The 25112-nt window shown below is 35.4% G+C and overlaps 5 protein-coding genes and 1 long non-coding RNA gene across 7 annotated transcripts; 2 read left to right on the forward strand and 4 right to left on the reverse strand.

Moving 5' to 3' along the window:
• Positions 1-1354: 1354 nt before the first annotated feature.
• LOC111805394 lies at positions 1355-4663 on the reverse strand. Of its 2 annotated transcripts, none has more exons than XM_023690474.1 (2): positions 4515-4663; positions 1355-2971 (listed from the first exon to the last, which is right to left on the reverse strand). In XM_023690474.1, the coding sequence occupies exon 2, from the start codon at positions 2704-2706 to the stop codon at positions 1465-1467; it is 1242 nt and encodes a 413-aa protein (XP_023546242.1). In that variant the 5' UTR covers positions 2707-2971; positions 4515-4663; the 3' UTR covers positions 1355-1464. The 2 variants fall into 2 exon arrangements, with proteins under 2 accessions (XP_023546242.1, XP_023546251.1); XM_023690483.1 differs by having other exon boundaries at positions 4510-4663.
• A 2472-nt stretch (positions 4664-7135) lies between these two features.
• LOC111802567 (elongation factor 1-gamma-like) lies at positions 7136-10333 on the forward strand. Its single transcript, XM_023686985.1, has 8 exons — positions 7136-7237; positions 7369-7419; positions 8077-8226; positions 8331-8391; positions 8504-8553; positions 8667-8768; positions 9099-9585; positions 9715-10333. The coding sequence occupies exons 2-8, from the start codon at positions 7411-7413 to the stop codon at positions 10092-10094; spliced, it is 1239 nt and encodes a 412-aa protein (XP_023542753.1). The 5' UTR covers positions 7136-7237; positions 7369-7410; the 3' UTR covers positions 10095-10333.
• A 988-nt stretch (positions 10334-11321) lies between these two features.
• On the forward strand, positions 11322-14225 carry LOC111788303. Its single transcript, XR_002814123.1, has 3 exons — positions 11322-11593; positions 12472-12739; positions 13989-14225. It is a non-coding gene; the product is annotated as an uncharacterized LOC111788303 (long non-coding RNA).
• A 486-nt stretch (positions 14226-14711) lies between these two features.
• On the reverse strand, positions 14712-18752 carry LOC111809918 (KH domain-containing protein At1g09660/At1g09670-like). The gene is made up of 8 exons (XM_023696394.1): positions 18439-18752; positions 18211-18321; positions 17901-17986; positions 16622-16761; positions 16125-16259; positions 15920-16036; positions 15377-15520; positions 14712-15306 (listed from the first exon to the last, which is right to left on the reverse strand). Exons 2-8 carry the CDS (start codon positions 18312-18314, stop codon positions 15160-15162), a joined length of 873 nt encoding a protein of 290 aa, XP_023552162.1. The 5' UTR covers positions 18315-18321; positions 18439-18752; the 3' UTR covers positions 14712-15159.
• A 1072-nt stretch (positions 18753-19824) lies between these two features.
• On the reverse strand, positions 19825-21938 carry LOC111781246 (ras-related protein RABA2a-like). The gene is made up of 2 exons (XM_023661733.1): positions 21581-21938; positions 19825-20603 (listed from the first exon to the last, which is right to left on the reverse strand). The coding sequence occupies exons 1-2, from the start codon at positions 21743-21745 to the stop codon at positions 20118-20120; spliced, it is 651 nt and encodes a 216-aa protein (XP_023517501.1). The 5' UTR covers positions 21746-21938; the 3' UTR covers positions 19825-20117.
• Positions 21939-22645: 707 nt separating this feature from the next.
• LOC111807872 lies at positions 22646-24719 on the reverse strand. The gene is made up of 2 exons (XM_023693721.1): positions 24215-24719; positions 22646-23766 (listed from the first exon to the last, which is right to left on the reverse strand). The coding sequence occupies exons 1-2, from the start codon at positions 24399-24401 to the stop codon at positions 22916-22918; spliced, it is 1038 nt and encodes a 345-aa protein (XP_023549489.1). The 5' UTR covers positions 24402-24719; the 3' UTR covers positions 22646-22915.
• Between the last annotated feature and the right edge of the window lie 393 nt (positions 24720-25112).

A 25112-nucleotide genomic window follows, 5' to 3' on the forward strand; every position in this document is an offset into this window, starting at 1 on the left:
AAAAAAAAAAAAAAAAAAAAAAAAAAAATGGTATTTTTTATTTTGAATTTATTCAATAAAATATTTTAAAAAATATTTAATTTTGCATTAGGTACCTAGACAGACAAAGATACCATATTCATTTTAAAACTTATTTATATTCAAAATAATATAAAATATTATTTTGAATTTAGCCATTTTAAAATAGTCTTATTTTATTTTTAATTTAACCTTTTTGAAAAACTATGAAATTTGCAAAATATTAATTGTTTCCAATTTTAAATTATCACGTATTGGACTAGATTTGAAAAATTATTACTACTATCTTAAAATTTCGGATTAACTCGGTTGGTCACCCGATCTGAATAGAATGCACAACTCAACTACTCTATTTTCAAATTTGGTTGTTTTTTTAATCCATTTTAAGTTTTAAAACCAGCTTATTATTAAATAAGACCCAAGTTATTATCAAAAACAAGTTAACAAATCGATAAGCTGATGTTTATTGTCGAAGTTGTTCCATTAGAAAAAGATTATAATTTTTTTAACCTAAAATAAACATCTTTCAATATTTTAAAGGTAATTAAATAAAATAATCACAAATATGGTTATTTCTTAAAAAAAGATACTAAGTTGCAAAATTATAATCCACCAATATTTAAATTAAGTAATAATAAGCAATATAATTATAGTCAATGTTTAGGTTAAAACATAAGTCAAATAAATATCAAATTAAATGGTCAGGTAATAATTATCAACTGAATTGCTGTTAAATAACTAAGAAGAATTAATTTCTGTAAAAGAAAAAAAAAACCTTCAGAAAATATTTGAAATTTATTTATTTTTAAATGTAGTTTTAAACACTCATAAAAATACCTTCAAAATAGATTATTTGAGGAAAGATATTAACCAACAATGTTTTTATATTTTCAATATATCCATACATTAAATTTAAAATTTTAAAATGCACATTTACATTAAAAAATGTATATTTACGTTACAAACATATTAAAATTTTGTTATAATAATAAAAAAATTATAAATTATGAATATTATAAAATAATGATTAGGCAAATTTTGTAACATCAATCATGTTCATAAATGATAATAATCATAATTCACTCAATATTGAAACACACACTAAAAAATACTGAAGTTGGATGGGGCTTAGACGCAAATGCTGCAAATGAATACATAAATTTTGAAGGTTATTTTTTTTCTCCTTTTTTCTTTTGGTCTTTTAGAAGAGTGAATCAGGAGGAAAATTGTTTGAGATCTCCACAAAGCGAATTCATCCATATCTAAAATTTCACAGGAAAAAAATAAAAACAAGCCAAAAATTANTTTTTTTTTTTTTTTTTTTTTTTTTTTTTTTTTTTTTTTTTTTTTTTTGCTAAATTGACAAATACTCGGTTTCTCATCACAAGCTTTCAACCACCACCATCAATGGCTACTCTGCCACAACCTCAGCCATAAGGTGCTTTCTCAGGCAGAGCGCATGGGCCAACCGAGCAGCGGAGGTGATCCTAACGGGGATGCCTCTTGGCTGGGAGAGAAAAGGCTAAGCTCCACAAAAGTTGCTGACCCCATACCAGCAGAAGATTCATCCTTTTGAAATGTTCTAAAAGAGATGGACCCCCGCTTGGTCGAGGAGGCATCGGAGTTTCTGGGTGGGCTCATTTGGGAGGAACTATCATCAAGATGGGGCTGGTTAGCCTCCCTATCATCAAGATGGAGCTGGTTTGAAACGAGAGAGATACCATCATTGTGATCATCGCTCAACCTTCTCCTCGCCTCCAAATCCTGTAAGTTGCCCACGGCCAATGAATCCGCCGCTGGAAGGTACACAAGCACGCATATACACACCCCAGCACAACATAAAAGTACAAGAAAGGCTGAGAAAGTGAGAGCTTCGAATAAAAACCGCTCTGGTTTCCGAAAAACAGAAAAACCGAGTAATATAACCCTTAATGGGAGGAATCCTGAAACTGAGAATATCAATGTGTAAACTCTCCTCTGCAAGTTCTTATTGATGACCAATTTCAAAATCTGTCTCCCAAGCCAAAACAAGTAGGTGGTTAGGATGGTGGCAAAAGAGCCAAGGAGGATAGTACTCAGTAAAGGGGAAGTACAGAGAGCAATGTCCCGAGCACCTTTCGAACTAGATGAAGTAACAATGGTGGCTGCACTAGTAAAATATTTCGGCAGTTTTTGACCGTATTTGCTATTGTTGTTTAGCCGGGGTCCAATAAGTATAACAACTATCTGAAGAACAAACACAGGGAAGCAGTAGAGAAAAATATACCCAGCTGTTTTCCTGTTCCATTTGCGGCTGAGAATTCCCGACTCCATATTCTGAAGGGGCCCTCGAAGCAAAAACAAGAGAGTGAGGAATATGCAAGGTTCTGCAAACCCGAGGTTCGAAATAATGTAACATTTGCAGACAGTTTCCTGCCATTTCAAGTCGTGCAACAATCGTCCCTCCTCCCGCAAGAAACTTAGCCGACTAATTTCACCAAGACCCCACCAGATCACAAACAAGATGAATGTAATTCGAATTATCCAAGGACCACTGAAGTAACTGAGTTGAATGCAACCTTCACTATGAATGCGAGATCGGAAGTAGCAAGAGTAAATGATGCACAATAAACCGAGAAGAACCAATAGGGCCACTAAACAAATCGTCACCACACCGAATGCATCGGCAGCAAATCTCGTCAGGAGCATTACTCGATGCACAGATTCCACGCATACTCTCTGCCAGCATGGATACTAAGGACCTCTTATCGTTATTAGCTTTCCTCCCACTTCTAAGGAGAACATATACAGAGCGAACCAGACTGGAAGATTTCCATAGAACTCAAATAAAGCACTAACTTCTGTAGGATATGCTAGAGCAACAACATTTGAAACAGCAGTCATGAAGAACAATAACCATGTTCACAACCAACGTATTCAAGTTGCTCTAGGCACAACAATCCATCTCAAACATCTGCACCGGAGTGGGAAAAAGTAAGAACTGAGAAGCACCAGCATAAGAAGATTGAATCCAAGAAACAAAGAACAATTGGATTGTAGCTATCAAAAAGGATAACTCGTATCATTGATATCACTGATATGATAGAGGAAGGGTATCAGTATTTGCCAAACAAATCAAAGATAAACTACAGATTCTAGCTGCTTCAATCATTCCAAACGGGAAAAAATATTATCAACTTTAAGTATACTTGAGAAGGAGAAATGATTGGCGTGAATTCTTTTCGAAGTAACAGAGGAATTAAGTTATACCATTCATTAGTGTATAAGCCAAAATGAAAGAACATTGCCAGCTTCTCAAGTAAACAGATGGTACGAATGGTAAAGAAACTAACAAATTTAGATAGGAAGCATTGAATTATAATTGATGCAGTCTTGTTTCTTTGTCGTCTATGTGTTGTTTGTAGGGGATTTGCAGGAGATAAATAGAACTTTTAGGGAAGTCAAAAGATCTTGGAGAAGTTTTGGGAAATTTTTAGGTTCAATGCCCCTTTGTAATTATGAGTTTGGTTGATCATCTTGGATAGGATTCTGTTTCTAACAAAACAATAATAATGATAAATCAAATTTCAAGCACAAATATTCAATTTTCTGATGACTTCCATATTGATGTAGCCAGAGATTGGGATCCTCAATCCTGTAAAAGTTCTGCTACCTTGTTTTGGTAGCACTTGTTTAGGTAGAATAAGATTTTTAGCTTTCAATTCCGTGCTACACTTAAAATAGTATTCTTACATAACTCCAGTTAAGGGTGGATTTACAATCTACAATGTAAAGTTTGTAAAACTTATGGGGGCACCCAGTAATCGATTATCTTTTTAAAAATGAAGTTTGCATTAGTAAAAATAATTCTATAAAAATGAAGAAAAATTACAACAAAACGTTCAAACCAAACTAAATAATCGCAACTTAGGAAAAATCTGAAACAAATTTTCATTCTGAGCAAAACACCCTCCGTATTGTAACCAGCATTGTCGGTCATAGTAGTATATCAACGACACCTCCTAGTTCGAAATTCAAAACAAGACACAAAAGCAGGGTTTAACTCAACATTGAAAACCAAATCCTCCGGAAAACAAAACGTAAACGGAACGTTAAGAAATCCTCACTTATGCGAGCTTAATCTGCTAAACCCTTAATAAGCCACAATTGAAAAATGCAGTCACTACAAATCCCTCCCCAACAAAAATCATACAACAAATGCACCAGAACAGATAAAGAAACGCAAAGCCAATACAACCCTAACAAAATCATCTTGCGCCAAAAAGAAAACCAAATAAAAAGAAATCGAAGTAAACCAAACCAGGAATGCGCCAAACACGAATTCAAAGGAAAATCAAAATTAAAAAAAAAAAAAAAGAGAAAAATTAAGATGAACAATGAAAAACAGATGCGCAGAAACAAAGTGAGTACAAAAACGAACGCGATATCAAGTGATTTAAGAAGGCAAAGGAAATGCTAACGTAATCAAACGAAAAGCAGATCAATCGGAACCTTACAGCGGGGGGATTCTTGATCTAGCATGCAGAAAGGGGGGTTAGGAAGAATCGCAGAAGGAACCAGAGAACCCTAATCCGCAGAGGGAGAGAGAGAAGATGAATGCCAGACAGAGAGAGAAGAGCGGGACAAAGGGAACGTAGTTAGGGGAATGGGTGAGTGGGACTTTGTTGGTGACAGGCTGTCTCCAGCTGCGCGTCGGAGACTCAAGCTTCGGACGAGAATTTTGGCTCGGTTTTTCCGAGCCTACGTGGATGTTGTCGTGGCGGCGTGCGACTCCTTTCTTTCGTGGTTGCTTGGCTATGGGTTTAACATACGCCCTCTTCCGGTTTAGAAAATGCCCTGCCCTGGATTCATTATGCTTCCATATACCTTGGATTCCAAATAGCCCCCACAAAGATGCTCTTATTTATTTATTTATTTATTTATTTTTATTTTATTGCATATGACAAAGAGCATTTGTAAGGGTTTTTAAATAAAAATATTCCAAATATTTTTTCTTTTTTGTAAGGCTTTTTAAAATTATTCATATTTTTATTTCGAATTTGTTCTGAATTTTATTGTACCTTAGGTTTATCACCTTGATCTAAAATTATTCATAACTTTAGCTCTCCCCTAATTGAAATTGTGATTTTACTTATAAGATGAACGTACGGAGCCCAATTTGAGAGTATAATCTTCTCGTAATTATCTTTTTTTAAGAAAAGAACTTTTCATCTAACCCCGATGGGTTCATTTTTTATCAATCTAACTCTAATGGGCTGGTTTTTAAATTTGTCTTAAATAACTCATTATGTCTTAATATTCTCAAACAAAATTATGGTTCTTTTAGTTTTTAGTGCTTCACGGTAGACTTTGGATTATCTTTACGATCGTTCATCAAACTCCATAAAGATAACTCTAAGTTTCTATAGGTAGACAAGTTGTAGACCTCTCGTGTATTCTTAAGTAGAGTTTTGGTATTTCTTAGATTCAATTATTTTAGGGATTTCCAAATTATTCTTAGAATAACTCATGTGTCTTGCATTCGGCAAAATTGTGTGCTTTTTTAAGCTTACATGCTCCATAATAGGCCTAGTGTCATCCGTACAATGAGTTTGTCAAATCATATAGGGATGACTCGAGGTTTTCATAGGTAAAAAGGCTTTAGGCTCAAGGTATTCCACAAAATGACTCGTCGTCTTGCATTTAGGTAGAGTTGTGAGCTTGTTTAGACTTGTGTGCTCCAAGGTAAGCTTTGGATTATATTTAGGATCAACTGACAAACTCGGTAGAGATGACTTTAGGATTTTCGTATGTTTAAGAATCTCCTCAAAAAAAAAAAAAAATAGTATCAATTTGTTGGATATAATCTTTGACGATTTTCGAGATGTTGTGCCTCTTGATTCATTGGTTATGATGCATTTTCTATGATTCTCATAATGTGTGGGTGACCATATGTCGATAGGATCGTAGACTCAGTCTCACCCATTTTTGTCCTCGGAAAGTCCTTTGTTTTTATAATAAATGACTTTCGTGTCTTATGGGTGTCACACAACCATGGACTCAACCTCGATCTTTGCAAGCTTTAGATTGAAAAGCTTTCATTTATACTTAAAAAGAACTCGTATTAGACATGTTAAATACAAAAATATATTTGAAATTTGATTGAAATTCAAATAAATTGAATAGAGGGAAACTTATAATATTTGGTGACCTAGCCATAGAGAGCCACCGACCAAAACCTCAATGAATGGCGACCGTAACTACAACGATCCTAAAGTAACAAAAATTTCTTGTTGGGTAAGTTTTTAATTAGGCTACCACTCGGTTTGTTCTTCCACTAATGTCATTCAAAAAATCGGAAAGAAGTGTGATGATTTAAGTAGTCCCAACATATGTATTCAATGACTAAAGTTATGCTAGCTTATTGTAGACTGGTATATCTTCTTTTTGGTTAAGGATCTAAGTTGTTTTGGCTAGTCTTTATATGCAACTCACTCAGTAAAAAGGCAAAATTCTCGTCGTAGTGAAAGAGTACATAGAATTTTGTCTTTATAACAACACCACATAGTACAGTTAATGTGAGGATCGGTGGGATGCTATACCTAAGGAACTCCACGGGTGCATTACTTGATCAACTAAATTGATACTCTATTAAAATATGTTATTTAATTTTAGCAAACATTTCCTATAGGTTTATATAAATAAGACCCTCGAGTCGAGTCAAACTTAAATCTCCTAACATTTTCTCTCGAAAAAATTGAAGAATTTTCTTAGTTTTTACGGTTCTATGTGGATTTCTTTCAAAAGGTTTCAAAACGTTTTAAAATTATTGGTAACGTAGAAAAATAATTAAAATGTCAAATGAAAAGTTGACATGTCTAAATATCGTTATTTTAAATTCAATGAAACGTTTTATATCACTTAATATATTGTTTTATATGTTTTGTCGCGATTTGTTAGGATAATATTTGAAAGAATTTATGTTACAAGATTAAATTTGAAATGTTAAAAAAAAAAAAAAAAAAAGCTTTTGAAAGAAGGGTGGGTGATGCTGCCATGTATGATATTTATTTTATTTTTATTATTATTATTATTATTTAGAACAAAATTAGGCTGGGTGTGTCGGGCCATGGAGCCCAAAGACGAATACCCGATCCTGAAACACCTTTAAAACCCTAGTTTTTGCTCATTATAACACACCTCCCGCAGCAGGCTTACTCTTGCTATCGCTCGCCCCCAGGTCTCTCTCTCAACTTCATCACTTGTTTCTTTAGTTGATCTTGTCTATTTCATCAGAAATCAATCACAAATCGATTGAATTGTATCTGTATTTCTTTCTGTAACTAACCGCTACGTTTGTTGTTTGCTCAGATCTGTATTCTTTGAGCGAAACGTTTTTTCTACAGCGAAGCGATGGCTCTGGTGAGTCTCTCGTTACTTCTGATATTTTATACGAATTGGTTCCAGAACGTGGGAATTTATCTTGGATTATTTTGGATCTGACGTGTTGCCGTTTGGTTTGATTGATGGGTTTTATGGAAAAATGGAAACTGTAATTGGATAGTTCTAGCGTAGGGTTCATGTTTTATTCCGCTTTTCAACTCTGGTTTGAATTTTCTGATCTTATTTTTGGACCATGCTATTTTGATAGTAATACTCTTTTGTGTCCGAATCACTACCGTGCGCTGTTTACTCCTGAAATTGGATAGTGTCTCATGTTGACATATGTCATTGCATAAAAAGTGTTGAACGATTGCTGAACTAGTTGCTTTTTTTACATTATTGACGATTGAGGATTGCTTTTCCGTTTTTTTTTTTGCAAGTTCAATCTTATTGTTCTTGGGGTTTCTATTGATTGAGATTTCTTAAAATATTCCAAACTTAGTACTCCCACCCGTTCAAAGAAGTTTATCATGCCAAAGCCTAACGCGTTATTGTCTAATTACACACCAATGAAGTTTATTGTGTGCTTACTCCTTGGTTTCAGTTATTAATGAATTCATTGAAATTGGATTTTGTCATTTTTCAGTTGATAATCGTTTGACATGTTATTGATGTATATACGTGTTCATTTTGCAGGTTCTGTACTCCTGGAACACTAACAAAAATGCTTACAAAGCTCTTATAGTTGCAGAATACAATGGTGTCAAGGTTGACCTTGCCCCAGGTTTTACCATGGGCGTAACCAATAAGTCTCCTGAGTTTCTCAAAATGAATCCTATTGGGAAGGTAAACAAATATCTTGCTCTTGGTCTGGTGATCTGTTCGTGTTAGAGATTGTAGTTCTTTATTCTAGCTCTTTGCTTAAAAAATAATGGATCTTAATGTTTCAGGTTCCTGTGCTTGAAACACCCGAAGGTGGTATCTTTGAGAGCAATGCCATAGCTCGCTATGGTAATTATTGTTATGCTTTCTCCATGGGAGTGACTTAATAACTATGCACACGAGTTAAGCGGAATTATTCCTCTTCTTTTGTTTTATGGTTTTTTTTTTCTTGTTGCTACAGTTGCTCGCTTGAAGGACTGTGGTTTATTTGGTTCTTCTCCAATTGAATATGTAAGATCCTTTGTTCTTATTCTTTGTTGGTTTTGATTATTCTCCTTTTCTTTTCTTTAATTAGAATGAAGTTGTTTGCTTTTATTAAACCTTTTCACTCTATTTGTTTTCAGGGACATGTTGAACAATGGATTGACTTTGCCACACTTGAAATTGATGTTCATATTGGTGCTTTAGCAGGGCCTAGATATGGATATCGTGCTTACCATGCTGCTGTAAGTTAGTTTCTCTTTTATATCTAATCGAGTGAGTTTTTCTTACAATGTGGCTGAATTATTGATAACGTTTTCTGTGCGAATTCTTATTCAAATTTGAATTTTTTCTTCTTGTATTCTTCACTTGTGTCGTGGGTAGTAATAGAAAATGAAAAGTGGATTGAGAAATTGGTCTTTTTGGTTTTCAATTTCACTCTTTTCCATTTTTTTCTTTCCTTCCTGAGTCCTATATTTCATGTATGAGTGATTTTTTTTTTGGTTACCTACGAATGACTTTGCCTTCTTATTTCTCTGGCACATGACACCGTGCATTTTATTTTCATCATAAAGGTTGAAGAAGCTGCAAACGCTGCCCTAAAACGCTCTTTTGCTGCTCTGAACTCTTACCTTGCTTCAAACACATACCTTGTTGGACATTCTGTGACACTGGCTGATATCATTGTAACATGCAATTTGTATTGGGGAATCTCTTTTCTGTTGACTAAAAGCTTTACTTCTGAGTTCCCTCACGTCGAGAGGTACTTCTGGACAATGGTCAATCAACCAAATTTCAAGAAGATTATTGGTGAGTTTAAGCAGACAGAAACTGTTCCACCAGTGAAAACACCGGGAGAGGCTGCAGCAGCTGCCAAGCCAAAGGCTGAGCCTAAGAAGGAAGAGAAGCCCAAAGCAGCAGCACCTGCAGAGGAAGAGGATGCACCAAAGCCCAAGGCCAAAAATCCTCTTGACCTCCTTCCTCCCAGTAAGATGATTTTGGATGAGTGGAAACGTCTCTACTCGAACACAAAAACTAACTTCCGTGAGGTTGCAATCAAAGGTATGGCCATTCTTAAGCCCCATCTGTTTCATTATGTTTCTTGAGAAGTTAAGAATCAATAACTTTTTTCCCCTTGAAGGAATTGTATAATTGAAGTCTTCTATGTTCATTTGTCTACACGTGATGCAGGATTCTGGGACATGTACGATCCTGAAGGGTACTCCCTTTGGTTCTGTGATTACAAGTACAATGACGAGAACACAGTTTCCTTTGTGACTTTGAACAAAGTCAGCGGATTTCTCCAGAGAATGGATCTTGCTCGTAAATATGCCTTTGGAAAGATGCTTGTGATCGGATCAGAGGCACCCTTCAAGGTGAAGGGGCTATGGCTTTTCCGTGGGCAAGAAATCCCACAATTTGTTATGGACGAGTGCTATGACATGGAGCTGTACGAGTGGAAGAAGGTCGATATCTCCGATGAAGCCCAGAAGGAGAGAGTTAACCAAATGATTGAAGATCAGGAACCATTTGAGGGAGAGGCTCTCTTGGATGCCAAATGCTTCAAGTGAGAAATAGACAGAACATCATTTGTTGTTGGGCTAGAGGACTGACTTGGGAGGAAGGTTTCTGTGGACATTTTGGGTCGATTTTGTTTTCTGCCGTCTTTTGAAGTAGATTTTGTCTTTTATTTATTATCTGAGGCAAACTGAACACACCCTTCTTTGATTTTCTATTTAAATTTCAAGCCATTTAGCTTAGCCAGTGCTGTTATGATTTATAAAATCCACTTTCCTCCCTTTTTAGTTTATCCATTACGACTTAGCTTTTTTTTTTCTTTTTAAGAAGCAAGATTGTCCAAATTTAATTTGAGCCTTTTAGTTTGGGCAATTTCTTGAATATCTAAATGAGTGCGCATGTATTTNTTTTTGAATCTGGAATGTGGGCTATGATGGAAAGAAACCCTTTGTTTTTGTTGTTTTTAAAATTCGAATATGTTTCTAGAATTGGGGTTGGGTCTGTGTTGAATGTATTTAGTGTCCGACTTTGGTACTGTGTTGTGTATTCTTCAGCTGATCTCTTTTTCCTTGGGTGTAAATTTGGTGGCTGATTCTTGTCTTGTCCATTTGATTTTTTCAACGAGTTTTTTGAAATTTCCTCGATTATTTTGATTCTTCAGCCGCAAGATCTTCTCCAAATTTGGGTTTGGATCTTTGTTTTGCGTATTAAGTGGCTGATTTGGCTTTTTTCAGTGCTTTCTTTGGTGTAAATGCTGTTCTTCTCTGTCCATTTTGGCTTTATTCTGTGGTCTTCGCAGCCTCCTGACATCCCTTTTTGCTCCGTCCAAGTTCGATTCTACCATTGAACTTTTGTTAGCGCCCAAAACTTCAAACATAATTGATGTTAATTATTAGTTTTAAGGGTTTTATTATATTTTGATATAACTATTAGCAAGTTGCTTATTAAATTTATTTAGCTCTAAAAACTAAATTAATTTAAAGTTGAAATTCATTTCAATTGTATTCTACTACTCAAATCATACAAAACTGAAGATGGTTGAAATGAAGTTGCCAGACCATGTGGAGTATTCTTAAAAATTTACTATACACAACATTCAAACTTTACACAGTTATTATACATTTTTTTAAAACAATATTGAAGTCAATAATTCAACGTGGAATATTCGAATACCTATAAGCTTAAAAAAATGGACTTTCAACCGTCTAAAGTTTATAATTAAAAATCTCGAAAACGGCATTTATCCTGAGAATATCAAATAAAATTAAAATCAATTTTGAAAATATACTCGTAAAATTTGAAGGAATTTTAATCAACCATCTTGGTTCTTCACTCTTCAGGTAACTTCCAACCGTGTAGCGTTAGCGTGGTTTTGCAGCTTTCAGCTTTCCCTTCAACTTCCATTTCTCTGCCGCGAGCGAGCGAGCGAGCGACAGAATTTGTTTTCGAGTTTGCCAGAAACAGATAGACACAGAGATGAGCGCAAATTTGAGTCGCAGATCGTCTGATTTTATTTCGTTTTCGGCTTTGCTTTCTCTTCTATTCGTCTCCGGTACTTTCTTCAGATCTCTCTTTCTTGTCCTTTCTGTTAATTTATACTTCGCTTAATTCAATTTTTATTTAGTTTCTATGATCCGTTCTTTGATTTTATGCAAATTCTCGTTTCCTTGTTTTTGCTTGTTCTGTTACTGGAAGCGGTTGAGGTGAACCGAATTGAGAGGGACGCAATTGACTTTGGAAACCTTTTCTTTTCATGAATTTGTATTCAGATCTCGTTTTTGTTTGATTTTCAATCTCCTTCCATGTTAACTAGTTGAAATCTTTGTTTGTTTATGTTTTCTTAGTTAAAATAATACTTACAGAACTTCATTGTTGTTTGAATGAAATTTGGTTGCTGTATTACGATCTAAGGGGATGTGTGAATCTCAATTTCGCAATGTATAAGCGAGCCAAGCAGATGCACGAAGTAGCAGTACTACTTAATCTGTGTGTCTATATATATATATATAAAGAATCCTTGTCGACATAAAAAACAACTTCTTGTACATGTTTTTATAGGTGTATGAAATTACAAAAACTGTACAAAAAAGCAGCCATGAAGTTTGTTCTTTCAGTGGCTACGCACAATTTTGCTAATTGAGAATGAAAATGAGGAGTTTCAGTTCACCTCTGGCTTCGTTGCTTATTTCCCTTCAAACCCGTACTCATTGTTCATTGCTGAGGGAGATGCAATCATGCATTAGTATTTTACCTGTGTATACTCCAAATCACATGGTTACTCTTATTTTTGTGCATTTTCCATGATCTTTTATCTTGAAATGAATTTTGCTGTCGAATGATAAATTTCTAGACATCAATTAGCCAATATTGAGACATGAATACTATCTTTTGTAGCTATCTCATAACACTTCTTTTGGTTGGCTGCTACAGCCCTTTCTGATGACTCCACTCCCAAAGATGGTATTAAATCTGGAAATCATCCATCCTCCAGAAGCAACACTAGCTCGATGATTGCAATCATCCTCCTTGGTCTTTTGGTAGTGGTGTTGTCATTTTTCCTTTTCAAGTTATGGCAAAAAAAGAGAAGAGAGGAGCAATATGCCCGACTTCTGAAATTGTTTGAAGAAGACGATGAGCTTGAAGTTGAGCTTGGTCTTCGGGATTGAAGGATATCTGAAATTTACTTCACTGAAGTTGGGTATGTCTTTGAACTCGTCATCCTTTTATTTTTCACCTGAAATAGCTTTATACATATCTGATATGCTGGAGTGGTATTGTCATGTCTTTTAGATGATATGGTTTCTCATGATGAATTCAGTATTAGAAAATCCATCGAACGCCATATGTATGTTTCTATTCATGGCTTCCTGACGAGTAATCATTTTTCTTCTCTAATTTATATCTCATTCAGTCTTTTTCTCTATGATGTTGCCATTAAGTTCTTATTATCCTTGGGAGTAACACACTAAATTATAGGAGATTCTCAGTTTTGCTTCTCCATTTCTTGGTTTTGGAACCATTTTACATCCTAAAAGGCTAAAAAGCTCTGTACATATCAACCAACTCCTACTTCCCCTATTTTCTCCTCGTTTCGATTTTTTTTCTTTGCCAACCCTTCATTGCAATGTTGACTCTTTCATCTTGACTTGAACTTACAAATTACAATTAAAAACTCTTAAACGGGAAGTGGAAAAGCCTGTCATGGTGTTTTAAAAGTAAATAGCTTCCTTAGAGACTATGCTTAAGGTGCTTCGTGGGGGCGAGACTATGTAAGACAACATTATATCTATATAAACTTTCAAGTACTATTCATAAAAGAATGTCTATTTTGAGCACTGCCCATAGGAAAGGTATGATGGAGAAGGCAACATGCTAGCACTGCCATTAGCATTGCAAGACGTTCTACCAATTAGTATCAGTAAAAATGAATCATAATTACAAAATAATAACTAGGAGCTGTTAAAATATTTTATGATACTCCCACGCATTCTAGAAAATACCATATAAGAACATTTCCCATAGAAGATGATATTGCAGCAAAAGCTACTCTAATTATTTACTTGTTCAGTGACTTTATGAATTGATGCACTGGCTGTTGTGTAGCTTGTCAGACCTTTTGAAGCTTTTAGACCTAATATATTCGCTTTTATGCTGTTCTTGCGATTACACTCTATACCCCGACTTGCTTGTTTGTTTTAGACTGTTCTTGCATCTGCATTCAATAGTGAGCTGTCATTTCTTTTTGGGGCCCTCACAAGTTAGGCAGTATATATCAAATGTTTTATCACACCTCAAATGTTCAAAAGGGGCACTTCTCTTGCTTTTGTCTCTCTTTTGTACCTTATAATTGACAATATTCAGATTCCTGTACATATAATTTACATATAATTTTCAGATTCCTGTACCTTATAATTGACAATATTCCTTCATCTGAAATTCTATCACAGGCTTAGAAAACATTATCTTGGAATTGTTGCATGTCAAATGTCTAAAGATCATAAGACGGTAGTTTGCTGTAAGGTTAGTTTTATTTTATTTTTTTTCTTTTCTACAATTTTAGATGTATTAGTTTATCCAATTGAGGATAAAATGAGTGCTTATAGCATGTAAAATTGATGAGTTCATATATGTAAAATTGATGTTATATAACGAGTTTATTAATGAAAGGGTTAAGTTCTCAAATATTTTGTTCTTTCACCGATGCATTTACCGTATAAACATATCAGCTGGTTCAAATATTGATCACATTCGTGTGTGTGCTATGATTCATTCTATTTCATCAAACTCATGTTAATAAATTATTAATTATGATAATTTTTTATATTAACATTTTTAACTTAAATAATTGTGATTGTTGGATAAACTTTTGAATTTTTTAAAATGGGAGGATCTACCAGTTACACAATTAAAATTTTAGGAGTTTTATTAAATATATAATTCAATTTATATCAATTCTATAAATTAATTTTAATTTTTTAAAAAATTTGTTAATCATTAGACGAACTTCATTTAGTGACTAAATAAGCAAAATTTTCATTATTTATTTTAATATATTTTAATTAATTTCAAAGTTAATAAAGTTATAGGCTATGGGTTATATATATATATATATATATATATATATATATATATATAGAAGAGATGCTGTTTCCAAGAAAGAGCATGGTGCATTCATAAATGGCTTCTCACTTCCTTCTGCTGTCACATTTAATTAACACGATTACCACCCGAAATTACATAAAAATCACAAATTAAAGTCTAGAGCAATAACATTTAAATTTTAAGGAGTAAATAAACATATCCGTTAAAAGTTGTTGATGGAACTGCATTTGTAATTTAACCTAAATTAAATTACTACCTTAGGAAAAAAAAAATGAAAAAATGTTCAAATGGTGGAGGGGATTCTCCTTCCCTCCTATATTAAGGGGAAAAAAGTGGTGAGCCAATTAACATAGGCCTATCAGATTGAGCTGAGCAAAATCACCCAAACTCTTGACCATGTGAAGCCAGCAAAAGTTAACTTGCTATTCAATGATGAAACCAGCTTCCATGGTTTGAACAAAGCGTCGACGAAGCTCGTCATCTCTCGTCGATGCTGTCGGGAAGTCACTGTTCCTACTACCTCCCTGTCTTGGCCCGTTTGAGCCCCGTGGTGTTAAACGGAGACATGCTTGGGCTCATACTTGGACTTTCCTCCCTCAGGGTGCCATTTAGTAATGCCAATTCTCTTAGCTGTTGCTTCTTATATTGATCAAGCAATTCATCCTGGAATAACAAAAGCTCCATGAGAAAACAATGAGAGGATTTGTTGGTGATTGAGATGTTTTGTTCATACCACAGGCTTCAAAAGGCTTTCTAACACAGCCACTGCATGATCCAAGCGAGAGTTTATTGTATCCTCTGGGAATTCTGCCTCAACCAAGAGATGCAACGGCTCATTAAGATGCTCATACCCAGGCTTGTCCTTTAGCTTCTCTTCCTAAACCACAACATTCATATCCATTGCAAGTAATATCAAATCCTCCCATATCCATATTCCCAACATATATTAAAGACATAAATGAAAGGCTGACTACTCGAAATCTATAATCGAGCAGTTATCTCAAAGACGAGAGAGAGAGAACTCATAAGAGAAAGCAAGTAAAATATGTTGAAATATCATCACTAGCCAAGTAGGGTCAAACCCAATAATTGTATGAGTCCATTGTATATTTTCTACAAAGTGTTTTGTAATCTCTTTTCGATTAGTGTTAATAAAGAGTGCGAGTGTTACCCACAAAGAGTTGTGTTCAACAAAATATGTATATCACAGGTTAGAAAAGATTAACCACAAAAAAAAAACGAGTATAATACAAACACCGAGTAGTTTTTTTAGTACCTCTAAAGCATCCTTGATAGAGCCCTTGCCTCTTATGTACACCCTACATTCTGTCAAGGCTTCAACTCTTTTCAAGGAGTTCCCACGCGGTCCGAGAAGTCGTCCAACGAAATTATACTGCCGTGATTTGAGCAAGAAACTACTAACATCAGAGAGGCAAAAGGTCAGTACAATCACCACCTAACATAAAAATATTTTAACTTACATTTGGATATTTGTCAACAGGTACATCAAGTCTAACGACTCTCTTAACTATCGGTGTCGTAGGAATTCCTTGAACCCTCGGCCATGCCATTGAATGAGCTTGAAGGGGCCCCAAACTGTGGACATGTCCACTTCCCTGCAGTAGAAGTATTTTATAACTAAATCACATGTGTAAATCACAAATACGAAGACTACGAATTCTATTTTGAGAATGCTCGGGTCAGAACCAACGAGTACCGCTGTAGTAAGGACTAGGGACCTCTGGAGATACCCTACAAAGTTCAGGATTCAAGCCCAGATGAAATTTTAATAACTAGGTAGGCTATTGTCAAGCTTGGTTTTCCAATTTTTCAAAAATATTCTCATACCAAGAAATCACTGATTAAAGAGAAAACCTTCCTATTGAGTAACTAGCAAAAGTAAAAAGAAATAGATTAAGGACACTTGACGTTAAATATACGAAAAAATTTAAATCCAGTAGGATATTTATATATTTACCTCCATTTGCATTGGAGGCCAACCTTCCAAGTCCATTGGCCTTCCGTTCGATAGCTGGCCTAATGACCTGTAAGGGCTCCCGTGCTCAAATCTCTCATGATCCACGGAAGTTTGATTGAGGCCCGATAGACGTCTGATCTCTGCAACGATAGGTAATAACTTAAGGGGTGTTCATGCAACTGACTTAAGAAATACTCGTGTTTAAGCTGGTTACTGGCGAATTGCAGATAGTTGGCTTGTTACTGACAGAAAATTATCACCACATGCCTATTCATGTGGGGCAGAGGATCCAAAAAACCGTTAACATGTCTTAGATGCATAAAATCATCCCAAGTTCGTTAACATCATTTTTTATGGGTCAAGACGTAGGAAAAATTGTAGTCGACCATGGTCTAATTAGTTACGAGTTGACAAAGTACTGAGTAAGGTAGGAAAATACATTTTTGCCTCCGTCCACATGGAGAAGATGACACTCTTGGAGATAATCTCAAGTACCTCAAGGTAAAATGGATTTCGAATTTTTTAGCAACCTTGAGCCAAACAACCACAAAGCTCTCTCTCCCGCAGCCACCACCGAACCTCTATTTACAACTGGTGGTTGCAAACGAACACAAAACTACTCTCCTAAACTACCTTATGAATGGCAAAGACTATACTACTCCATGCTACATGATCCATCATACTGGTGAATTTGGGGTGTCCCACATCAACTCGAGAAGGTACGAGTGGCAGCAAGGACATTTGGCCTCAAAGGGAGGTGGATTGTGAGATCCCACATCGATTGGGGAGGAGAACGAAACATTCTTTATAAGGTGTGGAAACCTCTCCCTAGCAGACGTGTTTAAAAATCTTGAGAGGAACCCGAAAGGGAAAGCCCAAAGAAGACAATATCTGCTAGCAGTAGGTTTGGGCCGTTACGGTGACAAATTCCATCATTTTGCTCGTTGGAGATTTGCTTCGCTAATAGCAAGTGACAATATCTCCTTCAACAATTGTTCTACCTGACCAAACATGATTAGCATCTTCTTCGCCATTATTGAGCTTGCTTGCTTTCGAGTCAACGAATTCCTGTCACCAACACCTTTCAGCATCTTAAATTTCCTTCTATAGAAAACCCACTTGAGCCTTAAGCTTTTCTTTCATCCAACAAGTTATTGCTTACATTGATGCTCTAATACCACTTGATAGATACCCTTGATTCCACTAATGTCAGCATAAGAAATAAGAATAGATGTTTCAACAACAAAATGCAAAGTAGAGAGAGATCTTGCAAACCCACCCTGATTCAGAAGTCTGCTACAATGAGGCAAAACCTGCACGAAAGGACCCAATTTCTGTCTCTCTGACAGTAATTCAGCAAGATACCTGCCATTTTCACACAACACAAAATCACCATCACATACAACACATCACGTCCAAAAGCAACACAACTCCATACTCAGTAGCACAGACAAAGATTATCAAACCAACACAACATAATACAACACAATTAAAACAGGACGTTATACATGATGAATCAAACAAAGAAAGAATCAGAATGAATCAGCAGTAGATAAAGAAAAGCAAAAAAAATGAAGAAGAAAAATTACCTCTCCCGATCTAAGGGAATGGATGGAGTCCTGTGAGGAGATGCGTGGGCAGAAGGGGGAGGGTAATGGAAGTAACTCCCAGGTGGGGTTCTCTCCCCCATCATGCATAAACTAGAAAACAAAACAGAAAGAAACCCAGAAGTGGAGTTGGGTTAACAAGTCGAGAAGAAGAGTGATATTAGCGTTTGCAACAAAAAAGAGAGCGACCCAGATGGGGAAAGAGGCTACCTTCGCAGAAAGAGGGAAGAAGAAGATGAATCTGGGGCAGAGAGATACAGGGGAAGTCGGTTGAATGGGAAGGGGAAGAAAAGAAAAAGGGCTGTGGAGGAAGAACAAGAACAAAAACCAGAGGGAGATCGCGTAGTGGTGTGAGTGAATCTTAATTTTACAGTATATGTTTTGTTTTGATTTGTATGTGGTAGTTGGAATCAATGGGTCAGTGGTGGCATTGGCAATGGAGGAAGGAAGGAAGGAAGGAAGGAAGGAAAGGGTGGGGAATGGGATTTTTGACAATATGGTGTGGTGCGGTGTGGTGTGGTGTGGTGGAGACTGGATGCGTCTTTTTCTACCCCAAACCAAAATCCTTACCTTTCTTTTCTCTCTCTCCCGAACTGTTTTTCTTATTTTACCATTTTACCCCTACCCTCACGTGGAACTGGACCCTACTTCCTGACCGCATCTGACAATACCTTTTTCTTTGTTTCCTTCCTTATAAATATTATAGGTTTTGTTTCTAAATCTTCCATATTTGGGTTTATTTGTTTTTTTTTTTTTAACTTTAAAATAATTTTCTGTATAATAATCTCTTAGTTTTAAAAAAATATTGTTTCAAGGTAAATGGTTTCTAGTATTCTTTTGAAAAATTGTAAATTTATTAGACCCAATTATAAAATTCAATTTTATATCTAATATAATTAATTAGTTTTTAAAAATATAGTGTATGTATTGAATTTATTAGGCATTAACATTAATTTTTAAAGTATATTATCTAAACTTATAATTAACTTAAAAGTTAATCTTTCCTTTATTTAAATTCTATGGTTTAATAAGCTGTTATAGTTTAATAGATAAAATATTAAAATAAAAGGGTAATTGTATTAACTTTCAAGGTTATTTCAATGGGTTAATAGATAAATACATAAATGATGTATTTATGTTAGTTTTTATTACATTATTTAAAAAAAGAAAAAACAATCTAATATAATATCTATACAAAATTGAAGGTTTATTTAAAAATTTATAGATTGCATTACACAACATTTAACTAAAAAATTTTAAAAAATAATAAATAAATGACTAATAACTCTGATAATAACTTTTTTGTTTTCTTTAAGAGAGTGAAAACATCTGTTTGCATTTTAAAAACCTTAAAGAGAAGATGCTAGCGGTAGACTTAGGTTGTTTAGAACAACTAACCTCTAAGTCGATTGCATGAGTGAATGCCGATTATGGTTAAACCATCCTCATTTTGAAATTATGAGTTGAGTTCTTCGGATGCTAAGAATGTTAACTGCATTGATACTCAAGTATGTTAGAAAGAATATGGTCAATAGCCACTTTAAAATCAACAGTTCTTAAGAACAAAACTAGTTGGATACACATAAGCCTCACGGATATTAAAATAAGACATTCACATTTGATTCTCCAACATAGAGATTCCATAAAAACAGACAAACTCTGAAATGAACCGCTCAATAGTGTTTCTGACATGAGATCTCAATGATCTCTTGAAAAAGAATCTAAGTAAAATATAAATTATATGAAAATTATACACCAACAAAATCCAAGCAAACAAGAATAACAGAATAGAGTTGGTAACTAGAAAGATATGCGTAAGCAGATGACCAAGAACAGAGGGAGAGAGAGAGAGGAGAGTTACAAAAAATTGTGGGGATATCTTTCTGAACTTAAGAAGAGGAGCAACAAGCCTTCTTTGAATTGGCCTCTGATTCACCAACCACAATGCTTTTTCCTTCCTTGATGTTAGCAGCAGCAGCAGGCTCATCCGAATTGAGGGACTTCTTACTGATTATCCTATATATCTCTGAGAGAATGGTTTGGAAAGCCTTCTCCACGTTTGTTGCTTCAAGAGCAGAAGTTTCAATGAGTGACAGCCCTTCTTTCTCGGCGTAGCTCTGTGCGTCTTCTGTCGCCACTGCTCGGAGGTGTTTCAGATCGGTCTTGTTACCGATTAACATGATGACTATGTTGGAATCTGCATGGTCCCTAAGTTCCTTCAACCAACGGTTTACATTGTCGAATGTCATCGGTTTCGTTACATCGTATACTAGAAGGGCTCCAAGGGCACCCCTATAGTAAGCACTGGTTATTGCTCTGTAACGCTCTTGACCGGCTGTGTCCCATATCTGAGCTTTCACGGTTCTTCCCTCAACCTAATATAAAGTATGTAGCATTTCTTTTCTTGGTAACTTTGATAGTCAAAGCGCAGTAGAAAAAGAAAAAAGAGAACATTTTCTTTCAGTTCAACAAATGTGACACTAATATCACATAGCCATTTGAAGACGACATTGATCCAAGAAGTTCCAAAATCTATTATCAAAACATCTATATGTGTAACAGGACACAAACTAAATAAAAAATTCTATCTACCAGCCATAGTCCAAGAAACTGAGATTTAAATGACCTCATACTGCAGTGTAAATCAGGTGTTGCGGGTAGAAGAATTGTATATGATTCTTCATTGTTTAACAATTTGTAAAATGCTTGTCCTTTATAGAACACTCGAATGGTTTAAACTGTAAATTTGCATAATCAAAATTTGTATAAGAACTAAGATAATAATTGGATTACCAGAAAAGGAGTCGTTAATTCAGATTCATATTTGGCGTTAAGGTTTTGTGGGAAATTAATCGGCATAAAAACAACCAATCATGATCTGCAGATGTATCTCCATTAAAAGTTAGGATGAAATCTCTAGCCCATAGCAGATCAGAATCTGAATAACTTCAATCAAAAGTTATAAACCTAAACAAATCCATAGACATTTTTCTCAATTCGTTGTCCTAATCCAAAGCAGTAAAAAGACGACCAATTTCCCGCATTCCCCTAAATTAAAACGAAAATTACCAGAACAACCAATTGAGAACGCAGATCCGCAAGCGAAGATGCACAATCTCAATTCAAATAAAAACCGCCAGTTTTANAAAAAAAAAAAAAAAAAAAAAAAAAAAAAAAAAAAAAAAAAAAAAAAAAAAAAAATCAGATCATTACTTGAAGTACAACAAAAAATTCTCCAAAAAAAAATTCGCGTTCCCGCGAATTTTTACATAGATCGAGAATGTAAAGCACACAAACATACAACGAACGTAGATATAAATACCGAAATGAGAGAGAAAATTGAGAGAGAGACCTGAAGAGTACGAGTGGCGAATTCGACGCCAATGGTGGACTTGGACTCCAAACAAAACTCATTCCGAGTGAACCGGGAAAGAAGGTTGGATTTTCCAACGCCGGAATCGCCGATTAGCACAACTTTGAAGAGGTAATCGTAGTCATCGTCGGGTCTCCGGGCCATATTATCTCGGTGGTCTCTCTATCTCTCTCTCTCTCTCTCTCTCTCTCTCTCTGATTCCTGGTTCTGAAGATTTAGCTTTCCGAAATCTCGGAAAGCAAAATTGAAGAAATTGTCCCTCCCAAATCGGGTGCCCCACTTCGAAAATGTAGACAATACGGAGAGACAGCCGACTTCAAATACTGGGATTGGCACCAACTTGTATGCCCAAAACTACCCTTCTAGATATGGGCTTTTTCGACGAACCTCCCAACCCAACATTTTTTTTTTCTCTTTTTCTAAATTTTAATCCAACAATGTGTTTTGAGTCAAAAATGAATTCTTTTTCCAGATGAATTCTTACCGTTTTATTTACTACAAATAGAACGGATATGTATATTTGTTGCACCTATTTGTTTGTAATGGTTATACAAGTTTTGTTTTATAAGTCAAATGCTCTACCCTTTAGTTTGGGTTCCGTTATGAATTGATTTGGTTTATCTATTTTGTGTTTTGTCGATGAGGTATTTATTTTGTGTTTTGTCGATGGGGTATTAGAGATCTTTTGATTTCATTCAGGATTACCTACACAAGTCATTCAAGATATTGTTTGAGTTATAGGTCTCCCTCCAATATTAGATTGTTTGAGTTAAAAAGATTGTATGGCGTGTTTCTATACTTGGTCGAGAAATCTTCTTTCTTATCTTAGTAGGTTTACAACTGTTTATATATGTTATAAGTGTCATCTCTTTATGTTTAAAATGAGTTAAGAACAGACTATAGAAAGAGTTAAGAACCTAAACAAAACAAATGTAAAAGTTTTGGACTAAACTAGAGATTAAACTAAACTATTTTCAAGAGTGAATCTGAATCCTGAATTGTACCAACATTGTGTGTACTACCATTGTGTATAATCTTGCCGGGTTGGCATAACAAGATTATGCACAAGGAATTTTCATTTACAAGAATCAAACTAAAAATATCACAAGCACATGAGATTTGTTTATGAAACCTATACACATCTACACAAGTATTTCCTTCGTAGGAAATTTAGTTCAAAAAATAAAGCATAAAAACGAATAAAAGAATACAATGATGATTCAGATATAGCACAAAGAAAAGAAGACTATACCGCCATCTTTGATTCTTTTCCTTCCAATTATCTACACAGACTAACTGACTGACTGTATTTGTTTACTCCCAAAATGCCTTTCTCGAGCTCCATTGACCACTTTCTGCTCTATCCATCCTACCACAACCATTCGCTGCAAACTCATCAGAGTATCCATATCTGTTCCACACTCCAAATCCTCTCTGCTGCTGTCTACTAGATATCTGGTGGCTGACACTAGGACCCTTTGGACTCCTTCCAAAATCGGCCCGACCCATAGGCGGCGACGGTGAAAGAGGCATGGGAGCTCTTTCAGGGGCATTACATCTGCTGAACTCTTGTGGATGTCTAGAAGACTGGTAGCCATGGTTTTGTTGATAGTGGTAATGACGTTGCTGAAAGTGGTGTTTACTAACTGGAATGACAATGGGGGGAGGTTGAAGGTTGTTGAAGCTGCAAAGACTAGGAGAGCTATGGACTTTGTGCATAGGAGGGCGGCTAGGCTTGATGCTATTCCAAGAGAATGGTTCTTGGGCCATAGATTCAGCAGTTTGGGCATCTGGAGAAGATGATTTTGGAGATGAACATGCAGATGAAAGGCTGAATGTAGGGCGGCTAGCATTAGAAGGGGAGACTTTTGAGCTCGCAGTAGAGCTGCACCGGACAATGCCATTAATGGCTTCCAGATAACGTTGCTCAATTGCTTGAGGATCTGCAAAGAACGGTCGAGTCTCAACAACAATTGGATTTGAAGGAAATAAGAAACACCGAAGCTTAGGAGTTCCTTCACTCTCGAGCCGATCGTATTCATCGAGCATATGCTTTAAATCTTCATCAGACTTCACAGAGACCAACACATCAAGATCCTCAGGAACCAACTGATACTTCAGCACCATATCTCCATCAAATAGAGCCGTCACTTTCTTCATTAGATCTAAGCAAGACAGAGTAGAATAAGAGGAAATCCGAAACTAAATATCTTGAAATGTTCGCTAATTTTCATTACCATTGAAGAATAATTCATTGAACTTTCAAGAGAGATCACTGAATCTAAATCTGTACAATGTGTTTCACAAACTTGTCAAAGNAAAAAAAAAAAAAAAAAAAAAAAAAAAAAAACTATTCGATGTGGTTAGCCCTAACAATCTTAACATTTGATATTCGAAATCCAATTTCTAAGTTGTCCCATTCATTTGAACCTTATACAGAAAGCACTTCAAATCACTCCAGAAAAAACAAAATCATATAAGTTTCACTTGATCAAAAGCAATCCAACAAGATTTTCCCGCAGATCACAATTCGTCAGATTAAAAACACGGCAAGAATACTTCAGAAGAATCGCAATCTGAAAAACAAGGGCAGAAAAATCGAACTATAGAAACCTGAAAATTTGATATCACGCTGCATAGCGATGACGCGCGTCTCGCCGCCAACATACTTGAGATGACCATCGGTGGGCCTAGGGAGGATCTTGCCGCCATAACTGCAAAGAAACTTCAACTTGCTTTTAGGCGACAATGTGGAAGTCTCGTCTCCTCCTCCTCCATTGCCACCGCCTTCGCACGCCATTTTTCTTATCGGCCTCGACCAAGTCGCTGGATTGAGTCGCCACAAAATCAACCAAAAAAATAATGGATAATTGCTTGAAGTCGATGTAATCTGTAATGAGTAGAAAGGCAAATGAAATTAAGAAGTATTAGGGGAGTCAATGGAAAACTCAGAGACGGAATGGATTGGATTATTCACACAAACTGCAAAAGGGGAAAATGGAGAATGAAGATGAGGCGAGAATTGGAGAGATTTGAGGAAACAAACTCAATCCAAAAATGGATAAATGATAATGAAAATCCATCTGAAAATGTCAAATAGAGATTCAAACGTTTGAAAGATACTCTCTCTCTCTCTCTCTCTCAAATCCGTTTTTTGTATTTTTGTTGAGAATTTGTTAATTTTTCATGTCCGCCAACCATTTTTTTCAAAAAAAAACCCTCGCCTCTCCTTTTCCGGAAGTTTTCCTTTCAAATTACAAATTTAGCCTCGTTCAAGTTTTATCCATTTATCTTTATTGAGATGACCATAAATGACTTTCTTTTTCTTTTTCTTTTTTGTAAAAATACAAATCATAATTGAATTTTATTAAACATAAAATTAAAATTTACATTTCAAGGGGTTAATTTATTTTTAAAATTTTCTAAGTTTATCCACCAAACTCTTAAAAATCATAAATTAATAAATTTAAGCTGATTTTTCCTTTTTTAAAAAAATCAGATCCTACATTTT

The sequence above is a fragment of the Cucurbita pepo genome, chromosome LG01, assembly GCF_002806865.2.
Source record: "Cucurbita pepo subsp. pepo cultivar mu-cu-16 chromosome LG01, ASM280686v2, whole genome shotgun sequence".
Taxonomy (NCBI): Eukaryota; Viridiplantae; Streptophyta; class Magnoliopsida; order Cucurbitales; family Cucurbitaceae; genus Cucurbita; species Cucurbita pepo.

What these genes read in the sequence shown, in the direction of transcription:
- LOC111805394 (XM_023690474.1), bottom strand. Translation starts at nt 2,706, where the DNA reads ATGCTCCTGACGAGATTTGCTGCCGATGCATTCGGTGTGGTGACGATT.
- LOC111802567 (XM_023686985.1), top strand. An exon ending in CAATGCCATAGCTCGCTATG is followed by an intron (nt 8,392 to 8,503) that starts GTAATTATTGTT and finishes TTGTTGCTACAG; the next exon opens with TTGCTCGCTTGAAGGACTGT. An exon ending in GTTCTTCTCCAATTGAATAT is followed by an intron (nt 8,554 to 8,666) that starts GTAAGATCCTTT and finishes ATTTGTTTTCAG; the next exon opens with GGACATGTTGAACAATGGAT.
- LOC111809918 (XM_023696394.1), bottom strand. Translation starts at nt 18,314, where the DNA reads ATGATGGGGGAGAGAACCCCACCTGGGAGTTACTTCCATTACCCTCCC. An exon ending in GGCCTCCAATGCAAATGGAG is followed by an intron (nt 16,260 to 16,621) that starts GTAAATATATAA and finishes CTTCTACTGCAG; the next exon opens with GGAAGTGGACATGTCCACAG. An exon ending in CTGTTGACAAATATCCAAAT is followed by an intron (nt 16,037 to 16,124) that starts GTAAGTTAAAAT and finishes AAATCACGGCAG; the next exon opens with TATAATTTCGTTGGACGACT.
- LOC111781246 (XM_023661733.1), bottom strand. Translation starts at nt 21,745, where the DNA reads ATGGCCCGGAGACCCGACGATGACTACGATTACCTCTTCAAAGTTGTG. An exon ending in TCGCCACTCGTACTCTTCAG is followed by an intron (nt 20,604 to 21,580) that starts GTCTCTCTCTCA and finishes ACTTTATATTAG; the next exon opens with GTTGAGGGAAGAACCGTGAA.
- LOC111807872 (XM_023693721.1), bottom strand. Translation starts at nt 24,401, where the DNA reads ATGGCGTGCGAAGGCGGTGGCAATGGAGGAGGAGGAGACGAGACTTCC. An exon ending in GCGTGATATCAAATTTTCAG is followed by an intron (nt 23,767 to 24,214) that starts GTTTCTATAGTT and finishes TGTCTTGCTTAG; the next exon opens with ATCTAATGAAGAAAGTGACG.